Source organism: Ostrinia nubilalis, chromosome 9 (genome assembly GCF_963855985.1).
Source record: "Ostrinia nubilalis chromosome 9, ilOstNubi1.1, whole genome shotgun sequence".
Taxonomy (NCBI): Eukaryota; Metazoa; Arthropoda; class Insecta; order Lepidoptera; family Crambidae; genus Ostrinia; species Ostrinia nubilalis.
In genome coordinates, this window is record NC_087096.1 from 9,776,199 (window position 1) to 9,803,612 (window position 27,414).

The window sequence follows — 27,414 nt, forward strand, 5'->3', positions numbered from 1 at the left end:
ACTCTATCATCATATTCATCAGGTCATTTAGTCTGCACTGCACGAGGACGACTGCCTCTAATGGCTCGTTGGCGTTCAGAATCACGAGCACATTGTATAACGCAGCATCAGCCTGCGAACTGACAGCGTATGAGTCGCACTTGGCTGGCTATTGAGCCTTCTTAGACTGTAGTCAGATCCTTGTCAGGTCAACGTAGTGAAAAGTGGGTGTGGCTAAGAAGAGTGGGCGTGGTCGTTTGTACCGCAATGCGCCTTGATGCGTCTTGAAGGCTGTTCAGCAGTGTACGTCTAACGCTAGTCACCTTTTACGACGTCCACAGGTAAAGTGGGCGTGGTCTATCTACTCCTCACCTTGCAGCGCGGCGTCCAGCTCGGCGGCTACCCGCGCGCTGATAGCGAGCTGGATAAGGCACAGATTCCCTTGGCAACGTATGAGAGTCACACTTGACTGGCTAATAAACCCTCTTAGAATATAGTCATGTCTTTGTCAGGTCAACGTAGTGAAGAGTGCGTGTGGCTAAGAAGAGTGGGCGTGGTCTTTTGTTCCGCAATGCGTCTGGATGCGTCTTGAAGGCTGTTCAGCAGTGGACGTCTAACGTTCGTCGCCTTTTACGAGGGTAAAGCGGGCGTGGTCTATATCCTTCTTACCTTGCAGCCCGGCGAGCGTCCAGCTCGGCGGTGGCTGTCCGCGCGCTGGATTCTTTTGGCAACGTATGAGAGTCGCACTTGGCTGGTAATTAAATCCTCTTAGGGTGTACTCAGGTCGTTGTCAGGTCACTATAGTGATGAGTGGGCATGGTCTATCTCCTCCCTACCTTGCAGCGCGGCGTCCAGCTCGGCCGCGGTGAGCACGACGAGCGCGTCGGAGCCCGCGCCGCTGAGCACCGCGGCCACGCTGGCGCGCGGCGACAGCAGCACCAGCGGCTGCCCGCGCGCTGATAAAGAACTGGATAGGGCGCAGATTCCCTTGCCAACGCATGAGAGTCGCACTTGACTGGCAAAAGCCCTCTTAGAATGTAGTCAGATCATTGTGAGGTCGACGTAGAGAAAAGTGGGCGTGGTCTAATCTTTCCCTTACCTTTCGGCTGTTCGGTAGCTAGATAAGGCGCAGATTTCCTTGGCAGCCCATAAGAGTCGCACATGGCTGGTTATTGAATCCTCTTACCTACGTCATCATCAAGTCATTCAGTCTCCACTGCAGGAGGACGACTCCCTCTAAACTGGGCGTGGTCTAATTTACTTCTTACATTGCAGCGTGGCATCCAGCTCGGCGGCGGCTGTCCGCGCGCTAAATAAGACGCAGATTCCTATGGCAAGGTATGAGAGTCGCACTTGGCTGGCTTCTAAACCCTCTTAGGATTTAGTGAAGTGGTTGTCAGGTTACTATAGTGAAAAGTGGGCGTGGTGTATCTCCTCCCTACCTTGCAGCGCGGCGTCCAGCTCGGCCGCGGTGAGCACGACGAGCGCGTCGGAGCCCGCGCCGCTGAGCACCGCGGCCACGCTGGCGCGCGGCGACAGCAGCACCAGCGGCTGCCCGCGCGCTGATAAAGAACTGGATAGGGCGCAGATTCCCTTGGCAATGTATGAGACTCGCACATGACTGGTTATTGAACCCTCTTACCTACGTCATCATCAGGTCATTCGGTCTCCACTGCAGGACGACTCCCCCTAAACTGGGCGTGGTCTAATCTACGTGGCCGCGTGGGCGCGCTAATAGTGAGCTGGATAAGGCGCAGACTCCCTTGGCAACGTATGAGAGTAGCACTTGACTGGCTTATAGTAAAGTAAAGTAAAGTATTTTATTTGCCAGCAAAAAATTTACAGTCTGTTTATCTAGCGGCTGCTACACTAAGCTGTGCTTGTGTCGCGGCAGCCTTAAGTAACACAGGTTAACAATTTTGATAAAATATAGTGAGGACACACGGTACATGGCAATTATTATTAACAGTTATTAAACTCTTAAGATAATTAGAATATTTTTTACTTAGACTAAACAAAACTAAACAAACTAACTAACTAACTAACTGAGGTAGTGTGTGTAATGTGTGTGTGTGTGTGTGTGTGTGTGTGTGTGTGTGTGTGTGTGTGTGTGTGTGTGTGTGTGTGTGTGTGTGTGTGTGTGTGTGTGTGTGTGTGTGTGTGTGTGTTGTGCGTGTAATGTGTGAGTAAAGTGCTGTGATGTTATGTAGTGTGTTTATAGCTCTCTTAGGATGTACTCAGGTCGTTGTCAGGTTAATGTAATGAAGAGTGGGCGTGGTCTATCTCCTCCCTACCTTGCAGCGCGGCGTCCAGCTCGGCCGCGGTGAGCAATAGCTAATAGCCTTCTTAGAATGTAGTAAGGTGGTTGTCAAGTCACTATAGTGAAAAATGGGCGTGGTCTATCTACCCTTTACCTTGCAGCGCGGCGACCAGCTCGACGGCGGCTGCCCGCGCGCTGATAGCGAGCTGGATAAGGCACAGATTCTTTTGGCAATGTATAAGAGTCACACTTGACTGGCTAATAAACCCTCTTAGAATATAGTCATGTCTTTGTCAGGTCAACGTAGTGAAGAGTGCGTGTGGCTAAGAAGAGTGGGCGTGGTCTTTTGTTCCGCAATGCGTCTGGATGCGTCTTGAAGGCTGTTCAGCAGTGGACGTCTAACGTTAGTCGCCTTTTACGAGGGTAAAGCGGGCGTGGTCTATATCCTTCTTACCTTGCAGCCCGGCGAGCGTCCAGCTCGGCGGTGGCTGTCCGCGCGCTGGATTCTTTTGGCAACGTATGAGAATCGCACTTGGCTGGTAATTAAATCCTCTTAGGGTGTACTCAGGTCGTTGTCAGGTCTCTATAGTAAAGAGTGAGCGCGGTCTATCCACCCCTACCTTGCAGCGCGGCGTCCAGCTCGGCCGCGGTGAGCACGACGAGCGCGTCGGAGCCCGCGCCGCTGAGCACCGCGGCCACGCTGGCGCGCGGCGACAGCAGCACCAGCGGCTGCCCGCGCGCTGATAAAGAACTGGATAGCGCGCAGATTCCCTTGGCAACGTATGAGAGTAGCACTTGACTGGCTAAAGCCCTCTTAGAATGTAGTCAGGTCATTGTGAGGTCGACGTAGAGAAAAGTGGGTGTGGTCTAATCTTCCCCTTACCTTTCGGCTGTTCGCGCGCTGATAGTTAGCTAGATAAGGCGCAGATTCCCTTGGCAGCGCATGAGAGTCGCTCCCTACGTCATCATCAGATCATTCAGTCTCCACTGCAGGAGGACGACTCCCCCTAAATTGGGCGTGGTCTCATCTACTTTTGACCTTGCAGAGTGACATCCAACTCGGCGGCGGCTGCCCGCGCGCTGATAGCGAGCTGGATAAGGCGCAGATTCCTTTGGCAACGTATGGGAGTCACATTTGGCTGGGTGTTAAACCCTCTTAGAATGTAGTCAGGTCACTATAGTGAAGAATGAGCGTGGTCTATCTCCTCCCTACCTTGCAGCGCGGCGTCCAGCTCGGCCGCGGTGAGCACGACGAGCGCGTCGGAGCCCGCGCCGCTGAGCACCGCGGCCACGCTGGCGCGCGGCGACAGCAGCACCAGCGGCTGCCCGCGCGCTGATAAAGAACTGGATAGGGCGCAGATTCCCTTGGCAGCGTATGAGAGTCGCACTTGACTGGCTAACAGCCCTCTTAGAATGTAGTCAGGTCATTGTGAGGTCGACATAGAGAAAAGTGGGCGTGGTCTAATCTTCCCCTTACCTTTCGGCTGTTCGCGCGCTGATAGTTAGCTAGATAAGGCGCAGATTCCCTTGGCAGCGCATGAGAGTCGCTCCCTACGTCATCATCAGATCATTCAGTCTCCACTGCAAGAGGACGACTCCCCCTAAACTGGGCGTGGTCTAATCTACTTCTTACCTTGCAGCGTGGCATCCAGCTCGGCAGCGGCTGTCCGCGCGCTAAATAAGGCGCAGATTCTTTTGGCAAGGTATGAGAGTCGCACTTGGCTGGCTACTGAACCCTCTTAGAATGTAGTCGTGTCTTTGTCAGGTCAACGTAATGCAGAATGTGTGTGGCTAAGAAGAGTGGGCGTGGTCTTTTGTACCGCAATGCGCCTGGATGCATCTTGAAGGCTGTTCAGCAGTGGACGTCTAACGTTAGTCGCCTTTTACGAGGTTAAAGCGGGCGTGGTCTATATCCTTCTTACCTTGCAGCCCGGCGGGCGTCCAGCTCGGCGGCGGCTGTCCGCGCGCTGGATTCTTTTGGCAACGTAAGAGAGTCGCACTTGACTCGCTAATAGCCCTCTTAGAATGTAGCCAGGTGGTTGTTAAGTCACTATAGTGAAGAGAGGGCGTGGTCTATCTCCTCCCTACCTTGCAGCGCGGCGTCCAGCTCGGCCGCGGTGAGCACGACGAGCGCGTCGGAGCCCGCGCCGCTGAGCACCGCGGCCACGCTGGCGCGCGGCGACAGCAGCACCAGCGGCTGCCCGCGCGCTGATAAAGAGCTGGATAGGGCGCAGATTCCCTTGGCAGTGAAGTAAAGAACCCCCAGTGTGAGAGTCCGATTCGTACTTTGCCGGTCATTGAATCCTCTTACCTTTATTTCCATCAGGTCATTTAGGCACAACTGTAGGAGGACGACTACTTCTAATTTACCAGGGGCAAAAACCTGACATTCCTCATGTTGGTTTGCGGAGGCCGAATGTTCGCATTTGCTCTTGGTCGCTTCATATAACCTTCACGGGCAGAGTGTGCGTGGCCTCATATTCGCATATTTCTCTGTTACAACCCAGTCGAGTTAACTGCGAACCCGGCTGCCGTGACGTCACATCGACGCTCTAAGGCGAACGCGGGGAGGTGTGCTGGTGAGGACGAAGGAGTCGCATTCCAGCGAGGTTCGCCTTTTACGACGTCCCAGGTAAAGTGGGCGTGGTCTATCTACCCCTTACCTTGCAGCGCGGCGTCCAGCTCGGCGGCGGTGAGCACAACGAGCGCGTCGGAGCCCGCGCCGCTGAGCACCGCGACCACGCTGGCGCGCGGCGACAGCAGCACCAGCGGCTGCCCGCGCGCTGATAAAGAACTGGATAAGGCGCAGATTCCTTTGGCACCGACGTATAGAATCCTTTGTGTTTATAGTTCGACTCGCTCTTAGGTGGCTATGTAGCTCCTTACCTTCGCATCTAGCTGACTGGTGGTTCAATGTTGCATGTAGCTTGTTGGCGTTCAGAATCACGAGCACACTGGATAGCGCAGCATCAGTGGCTGCTTGCAAAGCTGACAGCGTATGACTCGCACTTGGCTGACTATTAAACCCTCTTAGAATGTTGACTACATTCTAAGATTGTTATCAGGTCAATGTAGTGAAGAATGAGTGTGGCTAAGAAAAGTGGGCGGGGTCTAATCTACTTCTTACCTTGCAGAGTGGCATCCAGCACAGCGGCGGCTGTCCGCGAGCTGGATAAGGCACAGACACCCTTGGCAACGTATGAGAGTCGCTCTTGGCTGGCTAATAGCCTTCTTAGAATGTAGTCAGATTATTGTCAAGTCACTATAGTGAAGAGTGGGCGTGGTCTATCTCCTCCTTACCTTGCAGCGCGGCGTCCAGCTCGGCCGCGGTGAGCACGACGAGCGCGTCGGAGCCCGCGCCGCTGAGCACCGCGGCCACGCTGGCGCGCGGCGACAGCAGCACCAGCGGCTGCCCGCGCACTGATAAAGAACTGGATAGGGCGCAGATTCTCTTGGCAGCGTATGAGAGTCGCACTTGACTGGCTAACAGCCCTCTTAGAATGTAGTCAGGTCATTGTGAGGTCGACGTAGAGAAAAGTGGGCGTGGTCTAATCTTTCCCTTACCTTTCGGCTGTTCGCGCGCCGATAGTTAGCTAGATAAGGCGCAGATTCCCTTAGCAGCGCATGAGAGTCGCGCATGGCTGGTTATTGAACCCTCTTATTTACGTCATCATCAGGTCATCCAGTCTCCACTGTAGGAGGACGACTCCCCCTAAACTGGGCGTGGTCTAATTTACTTCTTACATTGCAGCGTGGCATCCAGCTCGGTGGCGGCTGTCCGCGCGCTAAATAAGACGCAGATTCCTATGGCAAGGTATGAGAATCGCACTTGGCTGGCTTCTAAACCCTCTTAGGATTTAGTGAAGTCGTTGTCAGGTCACTATAGTGAAAAGTGGGCGTGGTCTATCTACCCTTAACCCTGCAGCGCGGCGTCCATCTCAACGGCGGCTGCCCGCGCGTTAATAGCGAGCTGGATAAGGCACAGATTCCTTTGGCAATGTATAAGAGTCGCACTTGACTGGCTATTGAACTCTCTTAGGATGTATTCAGGTCAATGTAGTAAAGAGTGGGCGTGGTCTATCTCCTCCCTACCTTGCAGCGCGGCGTCCAGCTCGGCCGCGGTGAGCACGACGAGCGCGTCGGAGCCCGCGCCGCTGAGCACCGCGGCCACGCTGGCGCGCGGCGACAGCAGCACCAGCGGCTGCCCGCGCGCTGATAAAGAACTGGATAGCGCGCAGATTTCCTTGGCAACGTATGAGAGTAGCACTTGGCTGGTTATTGAACCCTCTTACCTACGTCATCATCAGGTCTTTCAGTCTCCACTGCAGGACGACTCCCCCTAAAGTGGGCGTGGTCTAATCTACGTGGCCGCGTGGGCGCGCTGATAGTGAACTGGATAAGGCGCAGATTCCCTTGGCAGCGTATGAGAGTAGCACTTGACTGGCTTATAGCTCTCTTAGGATGTACTCAGGTCGTTGTAAGATTAATGTAATGAAAAGTGGGCGTGGTCTATCTCCTCCCTACCTTGCAGCGCGGCGTCCAGCTCGGCCGCGGTGAGCACGACGAGCGCGTCGGAGCCCGCGCCGCTGAGCACCGCGGCCACGCTGGCGCGCGGCGACAGCAGCACCAGCGGCTGCCCGCGCGCTGATAAAGAACTGGATAGGGCGCAGATTCCCTTGGCAATGTATGAGACTCGCACATGACTGGTTATTGAACCCTCTTACCTACGTCATCATCAGGTCATTCGGTCTCCACTGCAGGACGACTCCCCCTAAACTGGGCGTGGTCTAATCTACGTGGCCGCGTGGGCGCGCTAATAGTGAGCTGGATAAGGCGCAGACTCCCTTGGCAACGTATGAGAGTAGCACTTGACTGGCTTATAGTAAAGTAAAGTAAAGTATTTTATTTGCCAGCAAAAAATTTACAGTCTGTTTATCTAGCGGCTGCTACACTAAGCTGTGCTTGTGTCGCGGCAGCCTTAAGTAACACAGGTTAACAATTTTGATAAAATATAGTGAGGACACACGGTACATGGCAATTATTATTAACAGTTATTAAACTCTTAAGATAATTAGAATATTTTTTACTTAGACTAAACAAAACTAAACAAACTAACTAACTAACTAACTGAGGTAGTGTGTGTAATGTGTGTGTGTGTGTGTGTGTGTGTGTGTGTGTGTTGTGCGTGTAATGTGTGAGTAAAGTGCTGTGATGTTATGTAGTGTGTTTATAGCTCTCTTAGGATGTACTCAGGTCGTTGTCAGGTTAATGTAATGAAGAGTGGGCGTGGTCTATCTCCTCCCTACCTTGCAGCGCGGCGTCCAGCTCGGCCGCGGTGAGCACGACGAGCGCGTCGGAGCCCGCGCCGCTGAGCACCGCGGCCACGCTGGCGCGCGGCGACAGCAGCACCAGCGGCTGCCCGCGCGCTGATAAAGAACTGGATAAGGCGCAGATTCCCTTGGCGGCGGTGAAGTCGGCGCCTAGAAAGTGGAGAATGGGGTTACTTGGATGATGCTGATGCTTCATTGATGCTTGAAAGTCTGTTATTGTAATCCTAGTGACGTCACCTAATACGTCAAAGTTACATGACGTCATGTTTAGCTAATATTTACATTATTTACCTAGCACATATCTGCAGTCAATGACGATCGGCATGCTGCAACCGCCCTGCTTCTTAGCGGCTCGCTCTACGTACTGCCGAATATACTCCACGCCGGGGAAGTATAAACTGTTGCCTACAGTCACCAACACGTAACTGAACCCTGACGAATTCTGTGGACAATTAAAGGCAGAAATTAAGATTTATTTGTTAACAGAAGAGTTTTGTTTAAAAGTTTTAGGCACAGACTGACACTAATATTGTTTGTACAAAAACACAGTCAACAACTTTAGCTATTTAGGTCCTATTCAACCAAACTTTTATCCGAGAATAACTCCTGGTATAACAGGCACATTGTCAGTTTCAGTATGGGAAATATGCCAAAACTGACGATTTATTCTGCGATTAATATTACTCTTGTTTGGTCGAATGTACCCTTAGTTGTATAATATCTTTAGATCTAGTGCTTAACTCTTCTTATTCTTCTTTTATTTTGGCAACAACTTGGTTTAGAGAACCATGATTTCGCCAATGTCACTTGTGCTTAATTCAGTCAGTGACTAAAGCCGGGTCCAGAAATGATCATTTGACCGATCCTATCACCGTATCCGATCACCGTATCCGAATCTGCGTATTGTATCAAGCCCCGTCTCAAGTTGTGGACGCCTCCGATTTGCTCCGTAACCGTATATTCTCTTATCTTCTATTATCTGTATCACCTTAATGATGATCGGACAAAAACCGACACGACATGGGACGGGCCGTATCATAACGGCGTATCGATATCCCTTATCACGATACGTATATCATTACCCGTCCACATATGCGATTATTATACGCGTCGACGATACGGATATGGTGATTGGATCAGCAAATGATACATGTCTGGACCCGCCTTAAGGTATGGAAGCGGCACAGGAGGGGTGACATTGCCATATTATAAGGTGACAGAGCATACAAATCTGAAAAGCATATCTGAAGTTTCCCTGACATATTATGACGTCTCAAAAACACCCGTGCCGTTTCCATACCTCAGGCACTGACTGAATCAAGCGCTAAACCTGCCGTAGTAGTTATTTTTAAGTGGCAATGCTCTTGCCTATCATACAAACATGGTTAACTTCTAACTGGACTCAAAACTATGGCCAATATACCACACTCAAGGACACAACGTGTTTTTGTGGTTACTGATAAGAACCACTATAAAATATCCAGTTATCGCACTCGGTCGTGTACTATTAAAATTTTCAATTTAAGTATGCTAAGTAGCGGCAACGATGCTTACATTGGAAATATTGTCAACAGTAGTTTCTTTATTGTAAGGCACAAGCTGTGCCTACACAAGCCTCCTAAGAAATTGTGTTTATTTGCTTTCGAATTAGAACATAGGTTAATAATTGTACCTTATCCATCGGTAGGTAGCTAGAAAACCAAAGTTGTCTTTTATCTGATAGATAGGTTCTTGATGTCTATCTGATAGTCTTATCAGGGACTTTATCAGGAACTTAAATATAATTACCGTGACAATCTCCGCGTCAAGCTGCGGCCTTGCACTGGGGTACAACAGCAGTATGACGTTGACAGCTACCCCAGCCAGTATACCCAACTCTACTCCCACCGCCAGGCAAATGGCGAACGTAGCGAACGCCGGTACGAGGTCAGCCCGCCTAGACCGCCACATAGGTTTCACTACCTGAAAATAATTAATGTATTTATTAGTATCAAATATACAGAAAATATATCGTAAAATGGAGCGTGATCGTGATCGAATCAGATATGAGGAGATCCGCAGGAGATTCAAAGTGACCGACATAGCTCGCAGTATTACTAACATCAAGTGGCAGTGGGCGAGGCACATAGCTCGCAGAGACGATGGCCGTTGGGGCAGAAAAGTTTTTGAGTGGCGACCACGGGCTGGAAGACGTAGCGTGGGTAGGCATCCTACTAGGTGGACCGACGATCTGGTAAAGGTCGCGGGAAGAACCTGGATGCGGGCAACCTTGGGGAAGGCCTTTGTCCAGCAGTGGACGTCATTTTGGCTGAACCGACGAACGACGACAGGGTAAAATAACCGTCGCTTAAGTTCTAAGACCACGGTCAAAATTGTCAAGTATATAGATGAGCCAAAGACATTCTGATATCACTGGTGCTACTTAATTTGTGTTTTGTGTGTGCAACGTTATCACTTTATGGTTAGGTAAATTATTTTTTTGCTCTTAGCAATATATGTATCCGCTTAGGTATAATTTTATCTTGTTTATTATTTTTCTCATTATGTTAATTATTAAAAATGACTCAGGCAAACTAAATTTTTAATATTAAGTCATAATACATGAGGATAAATTCATAATGAGAGTACAATGAACTGAAACTATGCTATCAATAATGTTTCATGTCATTATGACAAGTGAAAGAATGTAGCGTATGGCTGCAGTGTTAAATTTATTCAACTGTTCGCAGCGGATATTATTAGCTGTGTTACATGTTCATATTGTTCATTTATTATTTTAAAATAATGAAAACATCCAAGCGTGTAGTTTGCAAGAAGAAAATATCGCGTTAGAATTTATCACATTGAAACAAAAGAGGATCTTGATAATTCAATCTATTTTGTAGTTCTCATTTTAGATAGTGTTTTGTTCTTTAATATTGCGAAAGTAGGTATTCGTAAGACACACCGCAGTCTTTAAACTTTTAGTCGGCCGATAGTTTAGTCGGGCTGTTAATCAGTAGGAACACGTATGGAAGTGCGCACATTACACCGATTTGGTATCGATGGTTTCCTTATACAAATTGAAGCTACCAAACTATCGGCCGACTTAGTCTGTAGTCTGTGTGTCTAAACCGTGATGGCAATCTACGCCAAATTAGAAAATATGGTAAAGTGCTGCCTCAGACAGTCGTTTTACGCGAATCCATAGGAATCATTAATACTGTTAAAAACAACTTAACAATACTGTTACATTGCAGTTTATAGTCTGGCGGCTTAGGGCTATGCCCTCACGGATGACTTTTTGTCACTGTGACATAATATCTTTCTCTTTTACATTTTTATAAAGAGAAACGTAGAGATATCGTGGTGTATAATCTCAAATATGGAGAGACATCTGTCACTGTGACAAGTGAGCCGTGCGCGCGCGCCTTTAGTCGAAAACTCTTAACCACCGCTTAGCTAGCTCTATTCTACGACCGGTTTGATTGTCTACATTTATCATAAGTATAAAAAAACATCATCTACATAGACTTACCTCGTATTCTATCATAAATATCACAGCGCATATTACGACGGCGGCAAGCGACGCCTTCGGAATGTAATAAAAGTATGGAGTGAGTAGACTCAGGGCCAGAAGCACTAGCACCCCTGAAACAAAAGTGGTTTTATGCTAAAAGCTTTAGGTTTTAGTACTTATAGTCCCAGAACTAGGCTAGGGTTCAATTTAGGGTCATTGTCAATCATTTCTTTTTGTAATAAAATGCTTGGGAAATTAAATAGTATCATGATTTTATTAAAAACTAGCTTCCCGCCCGCGTGAAAAAAGGGCTTGGTTTTCCCGGAAATGCAACGAACATTTAAAAAAAATATTTGGTAAAATTAGTCCAGGCGTTGTTGAGCTATGTGCTTACCAACACATTTTGAGATTCATTTTTATATTATAGAAGATGTTCAACTGTGTGGCACGCTACTGCTAATCCATACACCGAACCGCAGGTGACGTTTACGGAGCATGTGTTGTTCATGAAAATATTGTTGCTGGGTCGCATACTATTTATATGATAATAGTTGGTGTTTTTTACCTTCATTTCATTATACAGTGTGAGTCACGTTAAAGTGTACATATGAAAATAGATGAAACTAGACCTATTTTTATCGACATAAAAGAGGTCAAAAATTTTTTGAGATTTTTTTTTAAATTTTTTATAGAATTTTTTTTCTTCCAATTACTTATTGTAAAGAAAACGTAATAACTTTTAAACTAAGCGGTATATCCTGATAAAATAAAAACAGTAATAATGCTAAATAACATGCGATACTAAAAAAATACATAAAATACACAAAAAATGCCAACAAATAATAAAAAATGATACTTTTTGAAAAAAAATTGCTTTTAAATTCGTGTTTTTTTGGTTATTTGATAAATTTCTCCAAAAAATGCCCCTATAACAGGTGGTTTTTATTACTTTGTATTATTCTCTATCGTATTATCTTTGTAAAACCAAAAATCGCATGTCTCTATCCCTATCACAACATTTGCTATGATCGTTTGAACAAAGGCCTGCCACAACATTATTCTCCGCTACAGGTAGAGACAATTTTAATTTTAACTAAAATGCTTATTTTACTTCGAAATCTTTTGTTTTATTTGAAATCTAACTTGTTTTTATCAAAATTACAAATGTAGAGCCATTTTCACTTTCGTTGTTAACGAAGCGTTGAATGGCGCGCCCGGAGAGGCTTAGTTCAAACGGTCATAGCAAATGTTGTGATAGGGATAGAGACATGCGATTTTTGGTTTTACAAAGATAATACGATTGAGAATAATACAAAGTAATAAAAACCACCTGTTATAGGGGCATTTTTTAGAGAAATTTATCAAATAACCAAAAAAAAACACGAATTTAAAAGCAGATTTTTTTCAAAAAGTATCATTTTTTATTATTTGTTAGCATTTTTTGTGTATTTTATGTATTTTTTTAGTATTGCCTGTTAATTAGCATTATTACTGTTTTTATTTTATCAGAATATACAGCTTAGTTTAAAAGTTATTACGTTTTCTTTACAATAAGTAATTGGAAGAAAAAAAATTGTGTAAAAATTTTTAAAAAAATCTCAAAAAATGTTTGACCTCTTTTTTGTCGATAAAAATAGGTCTAGTTTCATCTATTTTCATATGTACACTTTAACGTGTTAGAAAATCAGTAAATGTATGATTAATTCACATGAATTTATTTCAATTATTACTATTTCTTAATATTTTTTCTAATTTGTTTTTAAATTATAAGTAATTATACTGACTAACGCACGTGCTTCCGACTATGCGATTGGTGGGGAACACCCACTCCACTCGCCCCACTCTAACGGACATGATAAAAGGGCCGGGTAGCACGAGCGTTCGTCAGTGTGCGACGAGAAGTCAAAGTGTAAAGAACTCTGTAAAAGTGTAATAAAGTGTGTGAAACTACAAGGAGTCTCATTCCAGCAAGATCCCTTTCAGTTCAGAAGTGGGATAACATTGAGATCGTGTTATTATCACACTCAATGTAAGAACATAACGCCCAAAAAGGGAATCATGGACAAACGAAGACGCAAAAGAAAATCGGGCAGCCCTTTGACGAATGAACCTGAATCTTCTGTACGGGATTCACGGTCACAGCAGCGTCACCGCAGCCCAGTAAGCAGCAATGACTCGCCTGATAGCGAGTTCGAGTCTCCTGTGCGCAAATCACGTCGCGTCCATCGGCGTGATGACTCCAGAGGGCGTCATCATAGAAAACGACACCGACGCAGACATCGCTCGAAAGGTTCTTCACGGAGAAGTCGCCGCGACAGCACCAGCGAGGTGGACCAGCCGGGCGCCCCGGAGCCGAAGGACAACCGCGAACAAGAACCAGGCGCAGCTGCTCCACAGCCTACCACAGTGAGTGCACCTTGTCCTAGTACTTCTGATTCTAACGTTTTAGTTAATGCATTCAAAGACCTGATACAAACTATGAAAACAGATAGCGGTAGTGAAAGATATCCATCACTAAATGTAATTCCAGAATTCGATCCTTCAAAACGAAACCAAACAGTTGATATGTGGATCAGTAAGGTTAACGAATGTGCCCAAATTTATAATTGGACAGAAAGACAAACCATTCATTACGCGTTACCTAAATTAACTGGTTTAGCGCAGAAATGGTATCAAGGCTTGCCTAGTTTATTGTTTTCCTGGTCTGAATGGCAAAATAAATTAAAATTGGCCTTTCCAAGTGACGAGAATTATGCTCAATTGTTGACAGAGATGCTTGCTTGTAAAGCCAGGTTTGGCGAATCATTAGAAGAATATTTTTATGAAAAGATGGTTCTATTAAATCGCTGTAAAATCTCTGGAAAGAATGCAACTGATTGTATACTGTTCGGTATAGATGACAGATCCGTGAGAACTAGCGCTGAAGCAGCTCAATTCACGGAACCAGATAAATTACTTGTTTATCTTAGAAATGTTAGAGTACTTAAAAGAACAGATAAGTCAATCACACCTTTACAACCAAGCAACTCTGAACCAAAACGTCAGAAATTTGTTAAAAATGTTAGTAACTCTAAGCCTACCAAATGCTATAATTGTGGTGTAGAAGGACACCCTTACTATAGATGTGAGCAGCCAATCAAGCGGTGTGACACATGTCACAAAGTTGGTCATTTAACTAACGACTGCCCAAATAAAAGTGGAACACAAAAAAGTAACACGGTTTTACGCATATCTAAAGAGCAAGATAATGATTCTAAATATTTTAAATTAGCCTCGGTAAATGGTCAGAATCTAAACTCTTTTATAGATTTTGGAAGTCAATGTACCATGATACAGGAGTCCATTGCTAAAACCTTAGTTGATTCTTGGTCAGTATCTGATTTGCCCATTTTAAGAGGGTTTGGTGATAGTGTTGTAAATTGTTTGGGGAGATGTGAGGTTGAGATTGAAGTTGATTCAGCTAAAGCCACAGTGGAAGCACTTATCGTACCCGATAAGTTGCTGCGCGTACCAATTCTTCTCGGACAAACGTTTACAGAGCAAGATCATGTAGTTGTTTACAAAACTAAAAACAAACTTAAAATTACGTCAGATTCATTAAAAACGATTGAACTGTACGTATCAAATCCTGTTTATATTAATAAATATACAGAAGTTGATGTTTACTCTAAACCTGAATACACTGGAGATTTATTTATTGAACCTGGCTTATGTCAACATCATCAAAGGCAATATCAATCAATTCAAAGTGTAATAAGACTGAACAAAGGACAAGGCAAAATCATAATTAAAGGCCTTGCACCTTCAGAGTTTGAATTAGTTAAAGATACTTTGATAGTTCGAGCATTGCCTTTAAATGAGCTAGAGATATTAGATGTAAACAGAGTCGAACATAATATTCAAAATAAACCTGAGATTTCGCGTATTGATTCTACTATGATGCATATTGATGATAGTATTGAGCCAGAGTACAAGGAACAACTTATAAATATGCTTAATGAATACAGAGACTGTTTTGCATGTTCGGTTAGGGAATTAGGATGCGTCAGTGGTGCTGAAATGGAAATCAATCTCAACGACACCTCTCCCGTTGTCTATAGGCCCTATCGTTTATCTAATACCGAACGCGAAGTGGTGCGAAATATGGTCCAAGAGATGGAAGATTCCGGTATTATACAACAATCTTCATCGAACTATGCGTCACCAATTATTCTTATTCGTAAGAAAACTGGTGACTATCGGCTTTGCGTGGATTTTAGAGCATTGAATAAAAAAACTATTAAGGAACATTACCCCCTTCCACGAATAGACGATCAACTAGACAATCTATCTGGTCATAGATACTACACATCCTTGGATCTTGCGTCTGGTTATTATCAGATCCCCATGGAAAATGCATCTAAGCATTTAACAGCTTTCATAACTCCGGACGGTCATTACGAGTTCAATCGGATGCCGTTTGGACTCGTTAATGCGCCGTCTGTTTTTCAAAAAACCATCAATAATATACTGGGAAACGCAAGATTCAAGGATGCGTTTGCGTATATGGATGACGTCATCATACCGTCAAAAACCGTGGAAGAGGGTCTCCAAATTCTTAAAAACATCTTGGACCTATTTCGAACCTCTGGTTTAACTTTAAATTTATCCAAATGCAATTTCCTTAAACAATCCATTGATTATCTGGGGTTTGAGGTTAATGAAAATGGGATAAAGCCCGGGAAAAAGAAGATAGAAGCGGTAGATAATTTTCCTAGACCTACAGACCAACATAAGGTCCGTCAATTTATTGGCTTAGCTAGTTTCTTCCGTCGTTTTATAAAAGACTTTTCCATCATTGCAAGGCCCTTAACACAGCTTCTAAAGAAGGACACAAAATGGAAATGGGACAAAGTGGAGGAAAATGCTTTTAATACTCTAAAGAGTAAGCTTGTTGAACGCCCTATATTATCGTTTTACAATCCAGATTATGAGACGCAATTACATACTGATGCTTCGAAAGTAGGTATAGCTGGAATTTTAATGCAGAGACGTGATAAAGATTCACCTTTTAATGCGGTAGCATACTATAGTCGTCAAACATCTCCTGAGGAGGCTAAATTTACATCTTACGATTTAGAGACCTTAGCTGTTGTAGACTCCCTGAAAAGATTTAGGGTATACTTATTAGGTATTCCCTTCACCGTGGTTACTGACTGTAACTCATTACGATCCACCTTTGAAAAAAGAGATACATTGCCTAGGGTCGCGAGGTGGTGGAACATAATACAGGAGTTTGATATAAATATCGTTTATAAGCCGGGGACATCTATGACCCACGTAGATGCACTCAGCCGGAATCCAATTTCAAACACGATTGATGAATTCCAAGTTCGACAAATTGATACAGATTGGGTAGCTACAGTACAACAAAGCGATCCCGAACTGCAAAGAATAGTTCATATTTTAAATGATAAAGAAAGCGACAACATAACTGAAATTAAAAATGGGTTTATCGTTAAAAGGGGATTATTATACCGAAAAACTGAAAATGGAGATCGCTGGGTTGTACCAAAAGGAGTAAGGTGGCAAGTAATGAAATCTAATCATGATGAAATAGGGCATTTTGGGTTTGACAAGACATATGAAAAGATAAAGAGTAATTATTGGTTTCCTAAAATGAGACGTTTTATAAAAAAATATGTTCAATCGTGTTTGGAATGCGCACATGCTAAGATTCCGGCTGGTAAAAAGGCAGGATTATTACACCCAATTGAAAAGGTCGACCAACCATTTCACACCTTACATATAGACCACTTAGGGCCATTTGTCCGCAGCAAAAAGAATAATTCGTATCTTTTATTAATTATCGATGCATTCACCAAATTCATTGTTCTTGTCCCAGTTAAGAGTACCAAGTCCAGTCATTCCATTAAAGCCATAAAACACTATTTTCATACATTTAGTGTACCCAAGCGCCTGATTTCCGATAGAGGAACCTCTTTCACGTCTAAAACTTTTCAAAATTATGTTAGCTCCCTTGGCATCAAACACATTATGAATGCGGTGGCTACTCCACGTGCCAATGGCCAAGTGGAGCGCTATAATAGAACCGTTTTATCCGCATTAACGGCAATGAACCACAGTAAGCCCGATAACACTTGGGATGAGTGTGTCTCTGAAATCCAATGGGGTCTTAATAATACATTAAACAAAGGGACAGGGAAGAGTCCAGCTCAGGCTCTTTTTGGCATAAATTTGGTTGGCACTCCAGATTCACTGCTTCAACTTAATGTCGTAGATGAATCTGTCAATTTTACACCACCCTTAGAAGAAACTAGAAAAGAAATAACAGATACAATAATAGTTAATCAAGAAAAACAAAAGGAACGATTCGATAAGTCCAGGAAAAACGTTACTTTCAAATTAGGAGAACTCGTTAGGGTAGAGAGAGAAGTCCCATCGGTAGGAAAAAGTAGGAAGCTACTTCCAAAAATCAGAGGGCCGTATCGTATCACTAAAATTTTAGACAACGACAGGTATGTCGTAGAAGACACACCATTGTCCCGTAAAGGAAATAGAAAATTTAGTGGCATATTCTCTGTTGACAAAATTCATCCATGGATGGTATTTAATAGGGCAGATTCACAATCTGAATCGTCTAATAATGATGACAGTGAATAAGTCTCACCGTTTGATCTGCTGCAAAACATGTAACAAATATTTTAGCATATTATTAATAGTGATCTATTATTTACGACTCTATGAAAATGATTAAAGCTTAGATACATTATTTTGTTTTATATAATTATCATATTGAATATCTACATACAATACACGAATGATGATATTCTTATATAAGTATTCTAATAAGTGATTTTTATCTTTATCATAAAAGTGATGAGGGTTTGACTGAAAACATGAAGGGGTTTCAGTAAACCTATGATTATGTGTTGTTTGACTGAGAACATGAAGGGGTCTCAGTTAAATAGTATTGAAGACATGAAGGGGCTTCAATAAAGAATAGTTAATAGCAAATTGTAATTATCTTATTGTTGTGGATATGTAGAGGCCTCAACAATAATTAAGCTATAATATTACTATGATGCAGATGATTTAATATTGTTTATATTTTGTTGTGGATATGTAGAGACCTCAACAATAATTAATCTATAATATTATTATGACGCAGATGATTTAAAATTGTATATATTTTGTTGTGGATATGTAGAGGCCTCAACAATAAAATCAATAATATTAAAATAATATTATGTACCTAGATGATTTCATACTGTTTATATTGTGTAGAGATTTCAACAAATTTATTTATAAGTGTAGTTATACGATGAAGATTATTTAATACTGTACAATGTATGTACGTATAATTTCCCGAGACGGGAAATATGTCAGGAAAGGCCGACTGTTAGAAAATCAGTAAATGTATGATTAATTCACATGAATTTATTTCAATTATTACTATTTCTTAATATTTTTTCTAATTTGTTTTTAAATTATAAGTAATTATACTGACTAACGCACGTGCTTCCGACTATGCGATTGGTGGGGAACACCCACTCCACTCGCCCCACTCTAACGGACATGATAAAAGGGCCGGGTAGCACGAGCGTTCGTCAGTGTGCGACGAGAAGTCAAAGTGTAAAGAACTCTGTAAAAGTGTAATAAAGTGTGTGAAACTACAAGGAGTCTCATTCCAGCAAGATCCCTTTCAAACGTGACTCACACTGTATAATTTATTGTAATGAAGTGCTAAACCTAACCTAACATTCGAGCCAGCATGACATGCCAAAAAAGACCATATCCAACAAATAAAAAAATAATTATTTACGGTGTTAATATTAATTGAAGCGTAATCTATAAACAATACATGTTTAACAAGCTTTCCTTTGAAAATACTTGTTTGTGCGAAAATTAATTTGCCGCTCAATTGGTCATAGTTATTGTTAAAACAGTCATTTTGTAATACGGAAGTGACGTATGAATGACGCGATATTTTGGTAATAATCATAAATTGGCGATAAGATACACAATCTGTAAATAATATAATCGAAATAAAGATAATAGTAATCCACTATAAACGAGACCGCATATAGGGGGTATATGTGTAGTCGTATAGTAATAAAGTTGTTGACTTGGTACTATACATATTGCATAACATATCAGGTAATATTAAGTAATGAAGTTTCAACAAATAAGATTAAAGAGATGAAGGGATCAAACTAGTCATCAAAACACATGCGCACTAGCATTATAAGGTACAGTTGCACTTGCGTAACATATCTTAATAGGAATTCGTTTAGCGGGAACTGAGTAAGTCGATTTTTGATGTTACTCATTTAACATTTTAAATACATACATACATAGTCCATAACAACTCTTGCGTCGCGGCCACTGCTAAAGACGCTACGTTTCTACTGTCGCATATTATATTAGTTCTAATAAAAAAACATAGGTACTATTTTAGTCTTTCAGTGACTTGGTTCACTTTTAGCTTGGTCCACGGGCCAAGTCACTGGTTTGAATTTTTTAATAGTTTTTCTTCCAGTGACTGGGCCCACTTTCAATGTTTTAATTAACACCTCTAAGATTCTAGAGCAGTTTTTGTTGATGTGGTGTTTAATTTATTAATAAAACATTGAAGGTGGGCCCAGTTACTGGATCAATAAAAATTACTTAAACATATTATCTTCGAGGCTTGGGAGAATTCTCAAAATGCACTAGGGGTCTTCTGTGATCTCTCAAAAGCTTTTGACTGCGTAGAACATCAAACGCTAATTCGCAAACTGCACTTTTATGGGGTGAAGGACTCGGCTTTGGATTTAATACAATCCTATTTAAACTTTAGAGTTCAAAAAGTTGACATAAATGGTGTTTTGTCTTCTGGGTCACCTGTGAAAATGTGAGTTCCGCAGGGGTCAATTCTGGGTCCATTCTTGTTTCTTATATACATTAATGATCTACCATATTTTGTTAAGGACTCTTGCGAAATCGTGTTATTTGCTGATGACACATCTTTGATTTTTAATATTGATAGAAGTAAAAATAACTTTGACGATGTAAATAATGCACTAACAAGAGTTTTAAGTTGGTTCACTACAAATAATTTACAACTTAATGCAAAGAAAACAAAATGTATAAAATTCTCTTTGCCTAACGTAAAAACAGTTAGTACCCAAATATAACTTTATAATAATGCCATCGATCTGGTAGACTCTACTGTTTTTCTGGGAATTACCCTGGATTCAAAACTCCAGTGGGGCCCCCATATAGAAACTCTGGCGGGAAAGCTCAGCTCAGCGGCTTTTGCAATAAAAAGGATACGGTCATTAACCGATGTTTCAACAGCTCGCTTAGTTTACTTTAGCTACTTTCATAGCTTAATGTCATATGGAATCATGCTATGGGGCAAAGCTGCAGATTTTGAAACAATATTTATTTTGTAAAAACGTGCGATAAGATACTTGTATAAAATGAAAGCAAGAGCGTCCCTTAGAGAATTGTTTAAAGAAATTGGCATTCTCACGGCCGCTTCACAATACATCTTAAACTGTATTCTATTTATTCAACAAAATATTAATGAATTCAAAAAGAAAAGTGATATTCACCAAATTAACACTAGAAATAAAAATAAATTGGCTATACCCGCTTTTAGACTTAATAAAGTGTTTGCCACTTTTATGGGACAAGGTATCCATTTTTATAACAAAGTCCCTGATAAATATAAAGAGCTACCGTATAATAAATTTAAAGGTATAGTTAAAGATCACATGCTTAAAAAAGCCTATTATACAACTCGAGATTTTCTTAATGATAAGTCATCCTGGGAGTAGGATTATGGTCCTCTCATGTTCGCACTAAAAATAATTAAAATGGAAAGTAATGTATAAATATAACTAATAATAATAATTTCTCAAATGTTATAGTGTCATGCTTCTCAATCTGGACTGTTACTTAGCTTTATTATTAATTTTTTTTTTAAAGAGATAACTTGGAATTGTCATTCTCACTAAAATGTCTCTGGGGTGGTGGCGTAGTGAGGCGGGTCGTTACATTCCCTCTAATATGGTCGAGTGAAGCGATGGCTGGTTCACTCGTCATGTCTGTGAACAGGCGCTGCTTTCGGGGACTGGTCAATCCAAGTTATTCAAATTTATGTATGCGAGTCATTTCTACTAGTATCTTAATATGTAAGTCTAGATATTAGCACGTCACTACCTTGTTTAATATACCACGCAATCTTGTATACCCATTCTTATAAGATAACACCATACAAGAATGCATGGTAAATTCAGTGAACTGCTCCTGAATCGAATGTACCTACTACTACTATTTATATTTATTTATATTAACCGGCAGACAGTGGTGACTGAGTTTGTTGCGGCGCTTCTTCTCAGCACTTGCCAAATGTTGGTCTCGAAGCGCTGGTAGGGTAAAAAGATTATGAGACATGTAGAGGCTCCTTAAGAGCAAAATGACGATTTGTAAGAACTATTTATTAGTCTAAACAAATAAAGAAATTTTGACTTTGACTTTAAAAATTCAAACCACCGACTTGGCCCGTGCACCAAGCTAAAAGTGGGCCAATTAAAATAATAATAAAATAAAAATTATTTATTTCTGTGAATCATTTACAATAAAGTTACCGGTGTCTCCCAGAAAGTAATCGTAAGATACTTGTGTTGGGAGTACCAATTCACTGGAAGATTCCTATTTTGCAACAAAAACGCCTAATCTACATTAAAACTTACCTGTGTAGACACTGCCCATTTGCGTAGCCACACCACTGGCGTGGTTCACAGCACTTCTGGAGAAAGATCCAGTGATGGGCATCGCGCCAACAAACGAGCCGAGGACGTTGGAGAGAGACAGCGTTAGCAACTCTTGCGTCGCGTCCACTGTTGATCCACTTGCTGAAAGAGAAAAGAGATATTGCTCACTTTTATCATTATAATACCTACTCTCATTAGAACATTACATTTCATCCCAGATAAGCTTTATGAAAATAAGATCTGCCAAACGTAGAAGGGCAGTTCAAAATTTCGAATGACCGACAATCTAAAGACGCTAGCAGCGTAAGTGTGGAGTCTTACGACGTCTTTTAGCGGTTAAAGATGTAGAACGTAGAGCCATAGATTTTACACAAATACTAATTAAAATAACTAATAACTTACCAAAAGCTTTAGCAATAGCTACATTTCCCAGCACACCGATGACAGGGACCAAAACTATCGAGGAGCCGAGGTCTGAGCACATCTCTATGAACGTGACGTTCCTGCCTCCAAATGACGTCTCGAAAGGCGGGACCGACCATGACGGAAGACCTTCCCTATGACAAAGGGAATAAGGTCATTTGATTTTGTTTATTTGCTCACATGAAAGGATGATGGCATGTCAAGTTTTACATTAAAGAAAAAAAAAATACAACAGCTTCATTCAGTCAACAAAACTATTGGCGGGGAAACTAAAACAAATGAATAAAGAAATGCCGCTTGGCTAACTTTTAACCAGCCAGTTCTATCTAATCTATGATTATGTTAATATTCATACTTTTTTCTGTTCCGTTAAAATGTGCCAGTGTGTAGGTAATTAAAAATTTCCAATTTTGAATTTGTTTTCATTTAGAGATAACGAATCTTTATACTTTCTTCGTCGACTAATATTTTGCAACGCAAATATGAAATTTAAAAATATCTATCTCATTAATTACATTTTTATGCATTATTATCTACAAACAAATAAAAGATCAATCTCTTGCAAGTATAGATATGAAAGTAATGAACAGTTTTTTGTGATGTTACAAGTCTGTCACCTATACATTTATACGCACCGTCGAGAATGCAAAGTAATATCACAGCAAAAACTCCATTAATTATATTCAAGGTCACTGTTATAATGGCATTGTACACGATAGTTTATCTAGCGTTGCAATAGGCTAACTTACAGTATGTCACGTAAAAATAAACGGAATTAAACTAAACTTTAAAGTTATTATGATATGGTTCAATTTACCTTACAGTTCCAGTTAGTTTGAACGAAGACCCAGAATTCTGTTCCATCACAAAGGCTGCCACTGAGCATAGGACCACTACTATGGCGTTTCTTGACGTTGAAAGCAACCAAAGGGTCTTTTTTAACCCTTTGCGGCCGGAGGGAAGGTTTAGATCTTTCAATTTCTGGAACAAAATAACTTTTAAGTTGAGGTTACATAGTAAGTAAGGCCCGGTTTCCACCAAAGCGGAGAGAAGAGATTTCTGTTTGAATAAACCAATCATATTTCATTATCGACATTTGAGGATACCGGGTCTAACTATATCATTTGCGCTAGTAATCGTGATTTAAACAAAAAAAGTTACGAAATAATACTTACACGCATTAATAAAAGAATTACAATGCACGATATTCCTAGTGCACTGTCAGCCAACCGCGCGTTTGGTAGATTTATTACCACCTGAAATCGGGTGCTGAATGTTAAAATGCAGGTATGTCACTCTTTTTATTAGAAATAAATACATAAAATATTATGGGCTTTGCTGGGAGTTTCTCTGCGTGATAGAATCAGAAATGAAGAGATCCGCAGGAAAACCAAAGTGACCAATATAGCGCACAGAATTGCTAAAATCAAGTGGCAGCGGGCGGGGCACATAGCTCGTCCACTAGGTGGACCGACGATCTATTGAAGGTCGCAGGAAAAGCCTGGATACGAACAGCAGAGGACCGGTCGTTATGGAAATTCCTGGGGAGGCCTTTGTCCAGCAGTGGCCGTCATTTGGCTGAAACGAACGAACGAACACCTTTATTTATATTGTCATGTTTTCTAAAGCGATTTCCAATTAGGGCTATCTGTTGCTGTAGTCAGCTATCATCTTGGTATGAGAGTTGATTTTGGTGTTGGAAAGACTCGAAAAGTGTGAAGCTTCATTGGTGAATAGATCCGCTATTTTGTGACGCGAATTAAAGAAGGTCAAAACTTAATTTGTATTTAACAAATTACTAATAATCCTTTTATCCCCTCGTGGTAAGCTAAATACCTATGCTTGTTTTACAAGTAGGTTCACCACGATAATCGAGCGGCAGCGGGGTTCGAACCCGCGTTCCTCGGTTAAAGCAATTCAACTCACCTGCTTTACAGTGTCCAAAAATCCTCCCGACTTAAACTGCAAGCCTAGAAGGCTTTTGATCTGTGACACAGCTATGATGACAGAGGTGGCCGATGTGAAGCCCACGGTGACCGGCACCGATATAAAGTCTATCAGTACGCCTGGATGGAAAAATATAATGTTAGTCAACTTTTGGTTTATTATTAGTGCAGTGCTGTACCCCCCGAGTCGAGCAAAAAAGCGGCACGGCATTTATTTTTTACAAGCTTTTGACCGCGTGAATTTTGGTCTGTCACAGCACAGATAGACTTTATCGGGTGCTTGACCCCTTATTTTGAACGGGAATAACAACTATCCTATGTTTGCCCTGGGTTTCAAACTCTACGCTATCGTCTAAATTAATCGTGGTTTAAGAGTGAAAAGAGAACAGAGGACAGGCAGTTACTTGCGCATTTATAATTATTAGTATGGAACTATGGATTCTTCGCGAAGAGTACAATTCATAATAAGAAACCCAGTCCAATTATAGGTTTCCTCCACTGTTAGTAACAATCAATCCGTTTAGCGTCTTCCGGTATTATACTAAATGACTAAGAACAACTGACTTTAACTGTATGTTTTGCAATACTAAAGTACCTAATCTTTCGTAAGATAGAAAATCAAGTTATGGTAATTCTGGAGTGGAACTAAAATTGAAAATATCATACCATAGGAATATATTATTTTTGATTCTAATATGTGCAACTTTTTCCATGTAAACAAAAATTACTCTTGAATTCCCTAAAATCGGCTTTCCATAGAAATGAATGTGTAGAGCAACCAGCTTTAAATTCATGTAAACAAAACTTTTCCCTATTCATGAGCGGATTTGCTTCAGTAAGTACTGCATTTTTATCACATGTGAAAAAAAGTTTCACAATGTACACCATAAGGCTGCGTTTCCACCAAAGCTGTGGCGAAGTAAGTGAAGCGATTTTATTGGTTCTTTATAAACATATCCCTCGGTACGAATCCTAGCACATCTCTGGTGAAAACGCAGCTTTATGTTAAGCTATGACGACAAAATTCTCCCATACTTATCAATTAACAATACAAAAATGGTCAAGGTTAAATTACCGCAGCGTAGTAAAGATAAGAAGATTAACTAGCGTGAATTCTCTCACGACATCGATACAACGACAGCACATAAAACCGTACATTTTTGTTACAATATCACCCCTATTACAACTACATAAGATGCCTATGTGTGGAGCTTGATGTGCTATCGTCAGTGCAAAGTTTGCCTGCTATAAAGGTTATCACATCTCTTCATCCCTTATCTGCCCGTGATTCAATTAGGAAAAAGATAATGCTAAGACATAATTTAAGTTCAGTACTTATTATACATCCCCATGACCTCAATCTCCGTATGTGTAAAAGAGGTTTGACTAAGTAGAAAGAGAGTGAATAAGCACTTACAGGGCAGATATGTACCATCCTAGATTGCATCTCACTTAACATCAGGTAGGTGCGACTGCGGTCAAATACCTGCCTTGGTCTGCATAAATAAAAACACATTGGGAATGCTTTGCTTTGTTAGTAACCGTAAATGTTACCACTATTAATGATATAAAATAGTTATTTATAAATCAGGCGGCTATTTTAAGCCTACAAAATGCCTAATTTAAAATAAGGTTTTTTTCTGATTTTTATTTTATCTTTTTTGTTTGCTAATAGTTATTAAAAAGTGTAAATTAGCTCATTTGAAAGTCTAAATAAACCTATTTCTAATCATCAGTCAGTCACATTGAATTAAATATGTATTCACTTTTATAAAAATAAAATGGTCAAAATTATCGTGTGATTTAAATAAAAACGACACACGGCTTGAAGGCGTTAGAGGAACATTAGGCCTTCCCTAACTTCAACCCGTCTGGTCAGTGTAGGTAAATTAGAGGGTTCTGCTCCTGCAGTGGACTAAATGACCAGATGAATTGATAATGATGATACATTCCATATTTTAAGCTAAAAGAAAGATTAACTCTTTTTTGAAATATGGACTAACAGTCCCAAAAACGAAGGTTGATAAAAATATCACGTGTTTCGCGGAATGGTTACCGATACCGCAATATTGTCACTATCAGTTTGCGTGAACGTGTTATATTCGTACGATTAGTAGCTTTAAAAGCAGTTAAAACGAGTATCGATATCGCAATGGTTTTAGGTTCCGTACACGTTCAAAAAACCGCACCTGACTATAATGCCAAAGATTGCCTTTTCAGTAGGCCTAAGATGCGCGCCGCGAAAAGCGGTTATCACGCCATTTTATCGATTTTGCCCATACATTTTGACGTCGATAAAAGTTATCACGGCGCGCATTTTAGGCCTACAGGAATTGTTCGACAAGTAGAGGGGTAGCGGTAGTTTGGTTTTGTATTAACTTATTTTTACCAAGTTATAAACAGGAATGCATGTATTATACGTGATAAGATCAAAAATGTACGGAGCCCTCGCAACACGAGAGTAACTCTGCTAAGCTGTTTTTTTATTATTGAGTTATTTTAGGAGTGAAAGATAATGGTATGACTAGGTCACGTTCATAAACTCACAAGGACTGTGCGGACCAACAAAGCAAACTTGGAAATTATCAAAAATAAGTACCGATAGGGCGGCTGTTTTGGGTGACTCTATCGTAATACAGCTTGTCAAGTAGGGTTTCTGATTTCTCGACTTATTTTTTTTCTCGAGTTTCGGGAATTCTCGAGGCCAAAGTCTCGAGTTTTCTCGGGTCTCGAGTCTTTTAGTTAAAACTGTTGAAATCGGTTGAAATGTAATAAAAACACGGGTTTTTATTAATGTTATAATGTGTCTGGGTTATAATCAATAGTACTGTAAAGTTTCAACAAAATTCGTTCAGTAGTTTTTGCGTGAAAGAGTAACAAACATCCAGACATCCACACAAACTTTCGCATTTATAATATTAGTAGGATAATTATAACTTAGTAATTAACTAAAGGAACAAAAGTCATAAAGTCGCGTGTACTTTAAGGATTAATAACCATAAATATCTGGAGCTCCAATTGAATCACTTGTTTTCCAAAGAACACAAGTCCAAATTAATTGAAAAATTACGATAATAAACCTACATTTACAAACAAAAAAACTTTTAAATAAATTTTTAAACTTAATGATAACGACTTGAATAAACGTATTTACGAGTACCTAAACTAACAGATAGTTAACAAAAAAAAATCAGTCTTTAAATCAGTCAGT

At 41.4% G+C, this 27,414-nt stretch overlaps 1 protein-coding gene and 1 long non-coding RNA gene across 2 annotated transcripts in view; one reads left to right on the top strand and one right to left on the bottom strand.

Annotated features, from left to right (window-relative positions):
• LOC135074614 (uncharacterized) overlaps positions 1–27,414 on the top strand; it is a 224,819-nt gene that overhangs the window by 179,124 nt on the left and 18,281 nt on the right. The gene's annotated exons all lie outside the window — the stretch shown is intronic.
• LOC135074613 (sodium-independent sulfate anion transporter-like) overlaps positions 1–27,414 on the bottom strand; it is a 64,092-nt gene that overhangs the window by 2,559 nt on the left and 34,119 nt on the right. Inside the window, exons 4-12 of the mRNA XM_063968970.1 lie at positions 24,184–24,323; positions 23,433–23,513; positions 23,075–23,238; positions 22,237–22,391; positions 21,814–21,975; positions 11,087–11,199; positions 9,358–9,531; positions 7,861–8,011; positions 7,546–7,719 (exon numbers count right to left, since the gene is read on the bottom strand). Of these exons, the coding sequence (XP_063825040.1) occupies positions 7,546–7,719; positions 7,861–8,011; positions 9,358–9,531; positions 11,087–11,199; positions 21,814–21,975; positions 22,237–22,391; positions 23,075–23,238; positions 23,433–23,513; positions 24,184–24,323 (1,314 nt within the window). The remainder of the gene's footprint in view (positions 1–7,545; positions 7,720–7,860; positions 8,012–9,357; positions 9,532–11,086; positions 11,200–21,813; positions 21,976–22,236; positions 22,392–23,074; positions 23,239–23,432; positions 23,514–24,183; positions 24,324–27,414) is intronic.